At 44.2% G+C, this 14,867-nt stretch overlaps 1 protein-coding gene across 4 annotated transcripts in view; it reads left to right on the top strand.

The window, feature by feature from the left end:
- The window catches only part of NRG2 (neuregulin 2), a 144,260-nt gene that overhangs the window by 47,180 nt on the left and 82,213 nt on the right, over positions 1–14,867 (top strand). The window contains exon 1 of one of the 4 annotated variants that reach the window (XM_079983548.1): positions 7,893–8,083. The exons of the other annotated variants lie outside the window; for them this stretch is intronic. Within the exon in view, the coding sequence (XP_079839674.1) occupies positions 7,996–8,083 (88 nt within the window). The 5' untranslated portion in view covers positions 7,893–7,995. Of the gene's footprint in view, positions 1–7,892; positions 8,084–14,867 lie in introns of those variants that run through there. 4 annotated transcript variants of the gene reach the window in all.

Genomic DNA, 14,867 nt, shown 5'->3' with positions numbered 1-14,867 from the left:
AATCTGTGACTTTCACTTCAAGACTGGAATTTCATTGATATCTGCAGCACCCTGTTACTGATTTTAGTCTGCACTGAAAAGGAGACACAGCAACCAAGAGTTTTGCAAGCTGCAACTTGTCTGATTCCCCAGCAGTGAGAGTTTTGTTATGAATGAACTGCATGTAATTGAATGGTACAGGATCATTAATTAGGTGTTGGTGCTAAATAATGAAACTACTTGAAAGATCCCAAGGGGCACATGGGCAATAGTCCTTAGCCTTTCCAGTATGTACAAGAGAAAGCAACAGAGTCAAATTTATGTAAAATAACATGGTCTCATGACACATGACTGTAAAAGTCACTCAGATTCAGAAGGACTCCACTGTGGAAGCAAGGCTGGGGTGGAAGAGTGCTAGAGTCCTGTCTGGTCAAGTTGCATGGGATCAATTCTAATCTGTTACCTCTGAGGATGTGGACAGGCTGATTGGACGAGTGAAAGCAACCACTTGTCTCCTTGATCCTTGCCCATCCTGGCTCATAAAAGGGAGCTGGGAAGGGCTGGGCAATGGGCTCTGCAGGGTGGTGAATGTTTTGCTCTGTGAGGGAGTCTTCCCAGACCCACTAAAAGAAGTGGTTATTAAACTGCTTCTTACAAAAACCATCTTTGGACCTGGCCAATATGGCCAGCTATTGCCCAGTCTCAAATCTTCCATTCTTGGGCAAGATGATTGAGCGGGTGGTTGCTAAACAACTCTAGGCACACCTGGAGAATGCAGACCATTTGGATCCTTTCCATTCGGGATTCAGGCCTCGTCATGGACTGAGACTGCCTTGGTCGCGCTGGTTGATGATCTCTGGTGGGCTAGGAACAGAGGTGAGAGTTGTTTCCTAGTTCTGCTGGATCTCTCAGTGGCCTTTGATACCATCGACCATGACATCCTTCTGGACCGTCTAGAGGGGCTGGGAGCTGGGGGCACTGTTATGCAGTGATTCCGTTCCTTCCTCCTGGGCTGTGCCCAGAAAGTGGTGTGGGGGATGAGTGTTCAGACCCCTGGGCTCTCACCTGTGGGGTGCCTCAGGGTTCCGTCCTTTCCCCAATGCTTTTCAACATCTACATGAAGCCACTGGGAGAGATCATCAGGGGGGTTGGGCTGGGTGTTCAACAGTATGCGGATAATTCCCAGCTCTATGGGAATTCCCAGCTCTATGGGCAGTGAAGGTCTGGAGGATGGATGGAGACTAACAGATTGAGGTGAAATCCTGACTAGACAGAAGTACTGTTTTGGGGGGACAGGGGACAGGTGGGTGTGGAGGACTCCCTGGTCCTAAAAGGGGTAACTGTGCCCCTGAAGGACCAGGTGCCCAGCCTGGGAGTCATTTTGGACCATCAGCTGTCCATGGAGGCGCAGGTCAATTCTGTGTCAAGGGCAGCTGTCTACCAGCTCCATCTGCTATGTGGCTGAGACCCTACCTGCCTGTCACCAGAATGGTGCATGTTCTGGTTATCTCCCGCTTGGACTACTGCAATGTCATCTACGTGGGGCTACCTTTGAAGGTGACTCAGAAACTACAACTAATCCAGAATGTGGCAGCTAGACTGGTGACTGGGAGTGGCCACTGGGACCATATAACACTGATCCTAAAGGATCCTCACTGGCCCCCAGACTTTTATTTTATTTTTATTTATTTTAATTAATATTTATTGAATTTTTTAACAAAAAAGAATTACAGAATCATAACACACACACACACACAAATACAAACATACAAAGCCAAAAATTTTTACATAAAAAATAAAAAATAAAAATAAAAATACAAAACTAAAAAAGCCTCTTTTATGATATCTTATCTTCATTTACTTATTTTCCTGACTTCCTCGCACCTCCCTTTTTTGTATTCCAGTTAAAAATTAATTCAGCAAATTCATAACCTCGTGTTTTATCCTTAATTATTTATCCGCACAAATTCTAGTTTCACATTTTCATCCAAATCCATCCCTTCTTACATATTCTTATTTACCTTGTTACTAGAACCACTTCGTTTCATTCCAACGTCATTAACATTCAAAAATTTTACAATGTTTCTGTAAATAGATTTTAAATTTCTTCCAATCTTCTTCCACCGACTCTTCTCCCTGGTCTCGGATTCTGCCAGTCATTTCTGCCAATTCCATATAGTCCATTACTTGCATCTGCCATTCTTCCAAGGTGGGCAGATCTTGTGTCTTCCAATGCTTTGCAATGAGTATTCTTGCTGCTGCTGTAGCATACATAAAAAAAGTTCTATCCTTCTTTGGCACCACTTGGCCGACCATACCCAGGAGAAAGGCCTCTGGTTTCTTCAAGAAGGTATATTTAAATACCAGACTTTTAGAAGACATCTGAAGGCAGGCCTGCATTGGGAGGTTGAAATATACTCGGAGTCCTGTAGTGATTTCATGCTCTTTATTGCAGCTTGTAAAACAGTGAATGAATTGCCCCCCCCAACCTCACGCTGTTATATACATTATTTACACAATGAGTCCTGTCTGGTTGGCTGATTCTGCTTCCCTCCTGGAGCCTGATTGGTCTTTTCCTGCAGGCCAATCAGTTGTTGCATTCTAGGATCCTACCTGCCTATTGTTCTAGGATCCAAGTTTAGTACATAACAGAGGTCTTTAATGCTTGGTGTTTTTATTATGCTTTTTAATATGCTGTAAACTGCCCAGAGTGGCTGGGGAAACCCAGCCAGATGGGTGGGGTATAAATAATACAATTATTATTATTACATGACTCATGATATAGTGAACAAATTCTTCAAAAGACTTGCATTAAAATGCAAAGGGACTTAGGGATGCTGTAAATGTGTATAACCTGCACAGTAGAATGCACGTGTGTATTGTATACATATTGCAGCTTGGGTGAATTAGATTGAAAGAATAACTTACAGTTTCTGGAGTTCAAAGGGTTTATTCATGCAGGAACTGTTTATAGGATGAGCGGAGATGAGAGAAAGATATTGCCAGTATCTCGTCTGGAAAGAACACTGAAAAAATGGCTCCGCTTTTAGGGGTGGAGTTAAGTTAGACAAAGCAAAGACTACAAGCAAGTGCTGGCTAGATTGCTAGATAAGCAGTGTCCTCTTGTGGTTTAAATTAATTCATGCATGAACTACAAACTCAAATGAAATAAATGCATTTACTTTACTCCAACATATGTAAGCTACTGGGAGACTGTTTTTGCATTTTCAAGATACAGCATGCAGCCACATGCAAATGCACAAAACCATTTTGACTAGAGGCTGCAGTAGGAGAGAAGCAGCATCTGTGGCATGGTGTACCTTTCACCCGCTGAGGCTGATGTGTCACCTGCAACCCTCTTCCGGATAGATAGCCTTCTCATAGGTATCCATGCTGTGAAGGTCCAGATTGGACAACTGCAGTGCATTGTATGTGGGACTGCCTCTAAAATTGCCAGGAAACTGCAGTTTCACCCCAAATTCAGCTGTGATTAACTGGGACTGATCAACGGGAATATATTATGCTTGTTCTTCAACAGCTATGTTGGCTGCTGCGCCATTTCTGAGAAAATTTTAAATTGCTGGTGTTTGCCTTCAAAGCCCTGCATAGTTTGAGACTCAGGTATTGTTTATTTATTTATTAAATTTCTTTCCTGCCCCTCATCTGAGGATCACAGGGTGGTTTACAGCGTCCTTCAGGTATCTGCTCCCACCTGACAGGGCCCATTGCAGCCGCAGAAGGGCTCAACAAGGCCCACTGTGGGCTTGAGAAGGCCTCCTTGAAAATTTTGGGGGGCCTCAGCCCCCCCCGATGGCATCCCTTCAGAAGATTATCCTTGCCAAGGCAAGCTGTGTGAGAGGCAGGAGTGGCTAAGAGTCCACTGCAACAGCTGAAAGCTTGTTCACATCTCCTAGCACTGCAGAGTCTCAAGTGATCAGCAACAAACACTAAATTCCTACCTAGAATTTTAGAATTCCTACTCCCCTAATACAGACCTGGAAGTCGATGGAAAGGTGGTCAGGAGCTATTCAGGCTTTTTCAGAAATCAGAAAAGCGCATACAGTACAGGCATACTTTATCTCACCTGGCAAAGGTGCAGCTTGGATACATAAGGTGAGAGGAGACAAACCTGACTAACAGAATATGTTGAGGAAACCCACCCTTTGTTGAGGGGGGAAGGTTCTTTGAAGTAGAAAGGTGTCACAACCCTATCTTGGTGAAAGATCAATCTTTTGAAATTCCAGTTCTAACAATGAATTAAGTTAATTTGCTGCTTAACCCGGAGGGGGGTCAGGGAGGGATGGGCTGGCTGAGCATTATTCACAGCATCAGCAAATATTGGCATGGATACTGAGTCAGATGCCTGGAAGGAAAGCTTCCACTTGGTTATAAGCAAAAGTATAGAATAGGCAATACTAATTTCAGTTGATGTTGAGGAAAGATAGTGTACAGTGCATTTACTACAGCAGGTTCAGAATGCTTATCCTTGCCTTATTAATCCAAGGAGAGAACCCACATAGACAGGGCAGGTTTGGGGTTTTTTAAATATGTGCAGTGGTTTTGGCAAAGGGGCCCTATTCCAACAATTACTAGCTATCATGTCTAGCCAGAATTTACACTGACATGTGCTGGCGGATTTTGTAGCAGAAGGCAAATTCATATGGTTTGGGCACCAGGTACTTTAAGGATGACTTTCTCCCAAATGAACCTGCCTGCCAGGTGAGGTCATTATTAGCTGAGGGCAGCCTTGCTTTTGGGCATTTTAACGGACCCAAAGGACTGGCTGTTAGTGGTGGTGGAGGTGGAAGCTGCAAGTTGGTGGGGCTCCTCAGGGCAGCATTGACAGCAGCAGCAGCAGCAGCAGCAGCAGCAGCAGCAGTCCAGTCCCAGGCAGAAGGCCCTCTTACAGCAGTGGTGTATGGGACACGTGGAGAGGTGTGATGGGTGGTGGATGGATGGATGGGAGGTCAATGTTCTCTAGAACAGTGTTTCCCAACCTTGTGCCTCCAGCTGTTTTTGGACTACAATTCCCATTATCCCTTGCCACTGGTCTTGCTTGTCAGGGATGATGGGAGTTGTAGTTCAAAAACAGCTGGAGGCACAAGGTTGGGAAACACTGCTCTAGAATGTTTTCTAACGCTTAACACTATGCACAGCTTAATATATCTACAGGAAATTACCTATGTGCACACCCCTAAATTGAACATCCTACCCCCACCTGGAGATCCACTAGCCAGATACAGCAGTGTCACTCCATATTTAATACTTCGGGGAACTAGTAAGATCAAAATGTTGATAATATTGTAGCGCAGGAAATGTATACAGTTCACCACTCTCCTCTGCGATGGACCACCCATGCCTGAGATGGATAGATCCACATGGTTTCCAGAACTCGTTAGTGGGTTTTGTAGAAGATCAAGGCAGCAGCTCTGTCGCTGCTCTAGTGGTGGTTTGGAACAGGAGGAGGACTAGGGTAATTGAGGGGATCCTTGGATGGTGTCCTCTTCTCCCACCTCACAGGACTGTTCCAAAATGTCTCCCCCCAGTTTGCCCTGAGGCAGGGAAACCTGTGTTGGTTGACCTTGCTTAGGAAGAATGGTGAGTTTGGGAAGCTTCCTTCTTTGGAGGGGAGGGTGAGCAATGTACTTAGCCAGCCCCGTCAGCCAGTAAGAGCATGAGCTCTGCTGGCAGGGACATGACTAAGCAGGAGCTGCCCCCAAAATGCTCCACAAAACGCATAATTATAACGTTTGGAGTCTGGGAATTAGTTTTGACCCAGCCCTGGGTTTTTTCTTTTGTTTTTTACAAGCATGTTGCTGCACTGGGAGCTTTCTGTCGGTTTCACTTGCTGTGCAGGACCTGCCCCTTCCTGAACACAGAGGACCTTACAATGCCAGTGCATGCTTTCAGAACCTCCAGGCTTGATTATTATAATGCACTCTCCAGCCGGCTGTCCTTGAAGCTTCCCTTTGTGCAAATGCTGCTGCACACCTTATGGATGAGAGCCATCACAAACACATTCAGCTGGTTGTGTTCCAACGGCACTTACTGCATACAAATCGGATTTGATTCAAGGTGCGGATGCTCACCTATCTCTGGGTGATGCCTCTAGATTGTTCCCCCTGTCAATCCCTCCTTCCCCAGGCCCTGCTTTGAATGCCAGCTTTACTCAGTGAGATGCAGGCTTTGGGGCTGTGTACACAGTCCTGTTTACTCTGCACCCAGTGCACTCCCACCACAGGTGAGTCGCAATCCTGCAATGTAGTTTCTTAAGAGATACTGTGTTTTGATGCCAATTTCCTCCAACCAGTTTTGATCTGAATTGAAAAGGTAAGCCATAGGAAGACATCCATGCCCCTCTCTGGTATGGACAGACTGTGGGCAACTCAGAAACACATCCAGCCGTATTGGCGTGTACAGCAATGTGCAAATGTGATTTGAGGCGTAGAGCAGAGTGGGGTGAATGCCCTTCCTGCATTTTAAGCTGGTAATGGGTACACTACCTTTGAGTCAACTTCCCCAGGCAGTGGGGTGAGGGGCCCACAGAGCTTCACAATTTCCCATCACTACAGATCTTCCAGATGGGGTGCAAAACACATCGCTTCTTTGGGGCCTTCAGGTCAGCTGGATAGTTTGCCTTTTCAGCGCTGTTTTTAAATTATTTTTTTTTATCTGTTTCATTCATTTTGCCTTTTTCATGCTGCCTGAAAAAGGCAAGCAAATTATTTTAATTATAAATAACAAACTGGAATATCAAGTGCATGTATTTTCTGCAAGGCAACCCTCAGTACAGTATCGATAAAGAGGGGCAAAGTTTTGCATCTGGTGCGGTGGAGGAGAGTGGCTGTGAAATACTAGCGCCATTTTCTTTTTCCAGTTCTGCACGATTTCCTGGTTTGCTTTGGGCCAGGGAGACCATATGCGCTACTTTGCAGGTAACAGCCGCCAATTTGAAAGGCTGTCAGAGAAAAAGACCCCTGTTTGTAGGGCTGTCTGCTCCAGGTCTGGTTTGAAGCGAAAGAAGCCTGGGCGGGGCTCGAAGGTTCCCTTCCGCAGTTGGCACCTCTCCCAAGGACTGAGAAGGGGCAAAGGCCACTTTGCCATAGCCTTCTCACTACAGCGACATGTATGCATTGAAATTACTGCATTCAGAATCTTAATTAATTATAACAAATTATACCTATACATACACATTTGCACCTCCAAATCTGTGTACTTTTTCACTATGTGTAAGTGGCCTCTTTATTTTAGGTGCCAGTAAATGAGACACTCTTAGATTACACAGAGAAAAGTTTATCACTTGAGGGAAAACGCCTGGGAGAAGAACCAAGAATGCATGAAAAGGAAAGGCTGTTGTGGGAAGTGCCTTCCTGCACTGAGTGCCCCCATTTTGGGAGAGGCCATTCAGAAATGTAATTGCTTCAGTGCACTTCCTATATCACCTGTGGGTCTTGTGCATATCATTCTGTGGCATACAGGCCACAGAAGGAGCAAAGCATAGAGGGGAGCCCTGAGTTCTTGCTGCTTCCCCTATCACACCTGCAGTATTTAAAGTGAGCTGTGCACTCAGTAGCCGCTCATGACACAGGAAGAGTTCCGATAGTGCTGGCCACCTAATTTCTCCATGCATCCAGGCCCCCCAGGCCACAGAGCCCAGGCCCCATCCCCATGGGATCCTGCGGCCACTTAGGCTTGCTTCATTACTCCACTGTCAGTTCTGCTCTCTGCAGACCTTCGTTCATTTTCAATTCCTTCACACCCAGCGCTGCCTGCCTGCCTGCCTGCCTGCCTGCGGTCCCTGGCACTTCTGTCAAAGACAGCTGGGGGATATGAATGGAAATAGTTAAAAACCACACTTCTCCACCCAGAAGTGGGTGTTGCCTGTGTGAGAAAACAGTATAAGAACAGTAGGAAGTTTCAGCTGGTGAGAAAAACCTTGAAGCAGCACTGCTGGGGCATTTACATCTGGCAGGAATTGCCTTTTCCTTGGGACTGTAAATATACTGCCTGTGCAGGATGTCTGAGAAGAAGAGGAAGGGCAGAGGAAGGGGCAGAAAGAACAAAGAAGGGGGGACAGAGGAAAAAGAAGCAGGCCCCACAGAAGGTACTTTCCATTTTTAGCACATTTTACTGCATCTGAACAAGAGAGCTTCTGAGCTAATGCAAATGTACCAAGATACGGTTTCTGTCTCCTTCAGAAATACATTCCTGGACTATTTAAAAATAGCAACAAAAAACTAATCTCAGCAGGAATCAAGGCAGGGTGTTTTCTGGAAATATCCATGGTCACGACTCATAAAGTGCTGATGTGCTGATTAGAACGTTTCATGCAAATAGGCTTTTTCTTGTGTAACATCCAGAAATTCCCTGGTGTAGCAGCCAAAGAAAAAGAGAGTGTTTTTGAGAGACAGAAGCAGCAGCAACAGACCAAACATGACCCAAGTAACTACTCTTGTCAATGCAATTGTTTTCACAAATGATGTGCTTACTATAATTCTAAATGCTTTGGTGTAACCATTATAACTCCAGATTGTTCTGATCTGGTAATTTACTGGTGCTGCTATCAGATGTTGACTGTCAATTAGAGGGCTAAAGCGGCAAGAGGGTTGTGCGTTCACTGAACGTTTTCAGTGATGCAGAGAGAACAGTTGTGCAGCTTTAATGCTTCCTTTTTTGTCACAAAAAAACAGAGCAACAGGTTGTATGGTTCAACAATGCCAGTTTATTTAGAAGTAAAATTTAAATTAGTAAAGATGCAGCAACAAGCCTCTCTCCATCTCTCTCCACACACTTGAGTGATGATTTTTTGAAGCAATGTATCTGTCTGCTGATCTATCAATCTAATCATCTGTCTACACACAGAAAACAACAATATTATATTGGAATGGTGAAATAGTTTATTAATCTCCATTGTTGCTATATTTTTAACTTTCCATTCTTACAAATAGTTGCATTTGCAACAGATGGTCCTCCCTATTGTATCACAACATCTCTGTGTTGGTTTGGCTGAGAGAGAGTAACTGTCCCGGGATTACTGAGTAGGCTTCATGACTGAGCTGGGGCTATGAAGCAGTCATGCTCCTTGGGGTCTCAAATTTCAACAGCACCTTGTGCGATGAACCCCCTTTTTTCGAGAAGTAAAGTACTGGTTGTGGCACCCCCCGTGTCCCCCACCTCAGGCTCCAGGCTCAGTGTGACTAGACTGGTTGCGCTCCCCAAATCCGCCTCTGTATGAAGTTGGATCTTCCTCGTTTTGAGTTCAAGACTGTATCTACCACACCACACTGCCTCTCTATTTTATATTTCTAAGCTCTCATCAGGTCATGTCTTAGTGAGACTCTGTATGAGCCCTTTTGCTTTAACTCCCTATGCAATTCTCCCCAGTGCATAGATGCCTTTAGACGGTTGCTCACGTCCACGTTCCTGCTCTTGTTTCACTGAGGCTGAAGAAGTGTAAGGGCAGTAATAGTAGCCAAATGGCATGTGCTATAGGAGAATAATAGACACACCACAGCAGCTGTGAGTGTGAAATATGTGAAACCTCCCTCCAGTTCTCAGCCCCCACATGGTGTTCATAAAACCTCAAACTTCTAGAGCGCTAGATTTTGTGTCATGCACTTCAGAATTCTGGGAGTGAGAATATTATGAATAATCTAAATGCCCTTTAGCAAAGGGAGGTGGTTTTTATTTTTAAAAAAGAGGATCAGCAGCTGTGGTAATGCCTAAAGTGGAGGCAGAGAGGAGACATTTATCAGCTGCAGAGGTGACTGGATTAGATGAAGGACAGCGTGGCATTGTTTGTCTCCAAAGGAGCTGTGCCTTCCTTGTTCTCTGCAGGCATCAAGAGCAGGATTAGAAGGAACAGACAACGAAATATCTAACTCTGAGTCAACTAGATATTTTAAAGGTGGGGAGCGCCTTCTTCTTCTTCTTTTAAGGAGAACTACCTTGTTTTGCATTTTTGGAATTCTCAGTCCCCTGGAGTGTGCTGTTGTTTGATGAAGGTCCCTTTGCATGTGGATCATTTGGTAAAAAACAGATTATCTGCATTTATTTCCTACTCCCCAGCATGAAAATATTTATTTTCCTTGCCAAAGAGTGAACACCTGGAGGAGAGGAGAGTTTGAAGGATGCATATACTGGAGTGCAATAGGCACAAAAGGCCAAGCATCACTGATCAGATATTCACAGAATATTGCCACCTCTAGCCACCAACTAAAGCCGCCCCAACCATGATCAATGATCTATAGTCCACTATGGACACTGAACCCCCCCCCCTCACAGGCCTTGCTTGCAGAAAGCCCCCTAAAGAAAGCTACTGATTAGCTGGTCACATGCCTAGGCCCATGTCGTCTGCATCTCTGCTTAGGCCATGGTGTCCCGGGACCTATTCATGTCAGTCACAACATCCAGCTCATAAATATGACTGTTTTTTCATTTGCTTTCAACTCCACCATTTTATGATTTAATGATTCTATGAACATTGAGAGAGGCCACAAGGTGCTTCTTCTGAGAGCCGCATGCTTGCAGGGAAAGTGGGTGGGGCCACTTGGAAAAGTGGGTGGAGCAATTGCATTTGACACACATTTCTCTATTCCCATTGATCCCCTGCTGGTGAGGCTCCCGGAAAAGCAAAAAATTGACCTTTTCTGTTAGGCAAAGATCATAAGACAACCCGGATGATTGCCAGATTCTATGTACAGATCTGTAGGCACAGACCATCCCCCAACCCAAACTAGTTCATTAAGAAAATCCCCAAACTCTGTTCCATGGGTGACTCTGGGTCATCTCTCTGTGGTAGCTTATCTTAAAGTTTTAAGTGACTATATGCTTATTGCATTTATAAATTTTAAATTTATTGTTGTACATTGTTTTAAATGTTTGCTTTCCTTCTGGGATTGTACCCCCAAGTGTGTTTTATAAGCTGGTCTCCGACTGTAATAAATTTATCTATCTATCTAGCCTATATCTGGGCATTTTAAGCTTGTGCCAATCAAGGGCACATTCCAGCCAGGCAAAAGCATTCCAGCAGGATGTGAAACAGGGCCAGTGGCCTGGCGAGAAGGTGTGGGGGTGCTGAGCAGAGCCCTGAGGATCGGGTAGAATCACTGCAGCAATTTTACATTTATTTAAGTTTTAAAATAATGGTCACTACCCTTATTTTTTCACTTCATTTGCTTCTAATATCAGTGATTAAACACACACCCAAACACCAACCATATGTATGTATCTATGTATATGTATGTTATCTATCTGGTAACTTAGGATAGCACTTCTGATGAAATATACTCCAGGCCCTCCCAAGTGTCCCTATTTTCCAGGGACATCCTTGATTAAGAGAAGCCATCTCAGTTTCTGATCTCGTCCCAGAATGTCCTACTTTTCCTTAGGATATCCCTATTTTCATTGAAGAAATGTTGGAAGGTATAGAGTTATCCAACCTCCGAGCCGTCTGAAGGCTATCCTGTGTAGGGAAGGCCTTTTTTAATGTTTAATGGTTTATTATGTTTTTATATATGCTGGAAGCTGCCCAGAGCGGCTGGGGCAACCCAGTAAGATGTGTCGGGCATAAATAGTAAAATCATCATTATGGAATGGGACGTCCCTATTTTCACCAGAGAAATGTATGCAGTCCAGGAAAACTTGCCCCATAAATGTGTTCGTCTTTAAGGCACCAGAAGGTTCGTTAATTGTTTTTGTTTGCAGAAGATCTCTCTGACCCTTTTCAGGGAGAATATCATTCAGCTCTGGCCTTTGCGTTATGTTGCTAGATTAACCAATGTGCTTTATACAGGTAACATGTTTATTTTTTATTTTTTATAAAATTTTTATTAGGTTTTCACATTTTATACACACACACACAACAAAAACAAAAACAAAAACAAGACATATATAATTTCATACTCTTACTTTCTTTACCCTCTTTCCTTGACTTCCCCCCACCCCCTCTTCATACATCCCAATTCCAATAATTAATTCAGCAAGTTCTTATCTCTCATCTTTAACATATTATTATTATTTTTAAAACTTAACTCTTTTTACTTGTCCACATTTAACTTATCCAATTCTCTTATAAACATTAAATCTTTTTTCTAAGGTCGACCTAATTTCCCTCCCACGAATTTCTCCCTTTATATTTTAATTAATTATATGTCATAATGGCCAAATACAAAAATCATAAAATTTTAAAATTCTGTTCTCCCCTCCCTCCCTACCCCGGTTTCCATCCCTTATGTCCACAGAAACAGTTCCTAGCCCGGATTCCTCACATCCGAGGCCTTCAAGTCTCTGTCAGTCTCTCTCCGCCGATTTTGTTGGTAACCCTTTTTGTTGGTCCTCAGGTCTTGAAGGAGTTCAGTCACAGTCACACCAAGTTTTCTTCCATCCAAAATACTTAAAAGCAGTTGCTGCAACAGGTCAGCTGATCTCCCATACTCAAAGAGGAAGTCCCAATCATATTTCTTTATTCTTTTAAATTCCAGAATTCCAGGTACTCCAGGGACTTCCTCCTTCATCTTTCTCATCTTTCGCAGATTTGTAATCTGAAGATCTTCTTCTTTATTTCCTGACAATATAGGCTTCTGATTGGTATTTTCCTTTTCCACTCCTTCTTTCCTCTCCACCTGTTCCAAAAATGTCTCTTCTGGTTCAGCTGCAGATTTCTTATTAGTCAAATCCTTTATGCATTCAGCAGAGTTGTTTGTTTTAGAATTCAAGGTCATAAGTTCTTTGTTCATAGCCGTACTCTGCTCTTGCAGGATTCCCACGAAAAAAAACATTTTTTCTATCTCTGCCAGTAATTTTCCCTCTGCAGCCATTGTAATGTCTCTAGTTCCCCCTAGGGGGATTCCAGTTACTTGATAGTCCTTTTCCAACAGTCCGTTACTTATTGTTTATAGCTAAGTTGTTTCCAACCACCTCAGTTCAAATGCAACACTTTTAATTCAGAGAGTTTTTAAGTAACAAAGTTCTTAACTTTAACCGCCCGTTTGACAGCTCCTTTGACAGCTGTCAAACTCCTTATTCTTTTTCCTCCGGCTTACGCACAGGACACTCCCGGGTTCGGGGGGGGGGGGGTTACACAAAAGCTTCCAAAATTCCTCACTTTCTCTCCAACACAAAGACTTCTTCTGTCAAATTCATTGAAGTATCTTTTATCTGACACCAAAAACAATACTCTCCACCTTAATTCTCCAATCCTTGCTTTAGGTAGGGGGGTGCGGACTTCCCTTTAGCACATCCCCCGATTGTACCGAATTCAAAGGTATAAATTTTAAAGTCCAGATTCCAATCTACTCACGGGTTGTTTATTTTCCAGTCCGAATTTTGGGGAAAAAGTCAGCGCTCTCCGGCCATGGCTCGCGGCTACGCTCCACTGAAGTAGCGGTCTACTCACAGCACCACGCCGCTCCCCGTACCCTCTCCGTAGCCTTTAAAAAGGCTCTTCGTGGGTCGGGGAAGGCGCTTAAAGGTGCCCGCCGAGTCACCAAGTCCGCAGGCTTCTGCGCCTGTGGTTTCTAAGGGTCCCCACGTTGCCGGCGCGGTAAGACCCATCCTCAGCAGAGCCAATTCCCTCCGGAGCTCGGAGGGAATCCCCCATTAATCCGATCGCGCTAACCCGGAAGTCCTATACAGGTAACATGTTTAGTTCCCATCTTTTATTCTGTCTCTTGGAGCAGGGCCTGCTTTCCTTTCTGGCTGACAGGCACTTATGTTCTCTTCCTTGAGCAAAGCAGGCTTTTGATCTTTTTATGCCTGAAACAAAACTTAAAAATTACATCCTCCTGCTCTGCAGCTCCCCCCCCTTTTTTTTAAAGTGGCGCATACATTGTTTCATCATCATGTTATTTCATGGGAATGCTGGTGTAGCCTAATAACTGCTGGCTTTAATTTGAATGCTAGATGTTTAGTGCCTAGGAGCAAAGGTGTTCCATAGCTATTGAGAGACCTTTCCTCCATTGATTCCACCAACCCTTTTTGGTCCGTAAGAAAAATATACTCCCAAATGCCTGTTGCTTTCAAGTTTGCCAGAACTTTTCATGTGCCTCATTTTGGAACATTTTGGTTGCCCCTAATAAAGGTGTTTCCCAACCCTTCCAACTCTACAATTCTATTATTCTTACTGGGGATTCTGGAGTTTTGGTCATTTTAGTACTTCTTTGTATTGTTTTCCAGCTCTATTATACCCTTTTTGAGAGCAAAACTGTACATAGTGTTATGAGTATGGGAGTGGGGCGTAGGCAGAGACCCCTCTGAACCCTGGATCCAGCAATAGTTAAAAGCTCACCAAGCCTTCTAATTCTGGGAACTAGCCATACTAGCTTCCTGGTGAGGGGATGAGGGATTAAGGGGCCTGGTGCGAGACAGCAATTGGGTTGGGTCCCCTCTCTCAAGTGAAAAAAGCAGAGTTGAGTTTGGGCAGTGAGGTGACCTAGATGTAAAGCAGCAAGTTGGAGAAAGAAAGTCAGAGCAACAGCTGCGAGCAATGTTCGCCTTTGGCTTGAATCCAAGGCTGTGGCTGTGGAAGAAACAAAACCGTTCGGGGGTTTTAATGCTGCGAACCCCTCCATCACAGGCTCAGGTTGTAGATACGTGTAAATAAACCATATAGCATACAGACACCACAGCATCCGCTGTGCCACAGACTCTGAGTAAATGCCTGGAACCCCTGGAATCTCACATCGCTCAGAGATTGGGCAACAATATTTCCCCATGTGATTATATAATGGCATTGTGACAATGGCTGCATCGTTTTCAAACAACTTCCTAAATCTGAACTATCTTCACTGCCACAGAACACTGATTTTCTAAGTGAGCTTTCCATGATGACTGCAAGATCTCTTTTCTAAATAAGTCACCACCAAACTAGTCCCCAAGCATGTCCACCT

The sequence above is a fragment of the Podarcis cretensis genome (assembly GCF_951804945.1).
Source record: "Podarcis cretensis genome assembly, chromosome: 7".
In the NCBI taxonomy this organism is placed as follows: domain Eukaryota; kingdom Metazoa; phylum Chordata; class Lepidosauria; order Squamata; family Lacertidae; genus Podarcis; species Podarcis cretensis.
The sequence above is the reverse complement of the archived record's forward strand: the minus strand, read 5'-3'. Positions and strand labels throughout refer to the sequence as shown.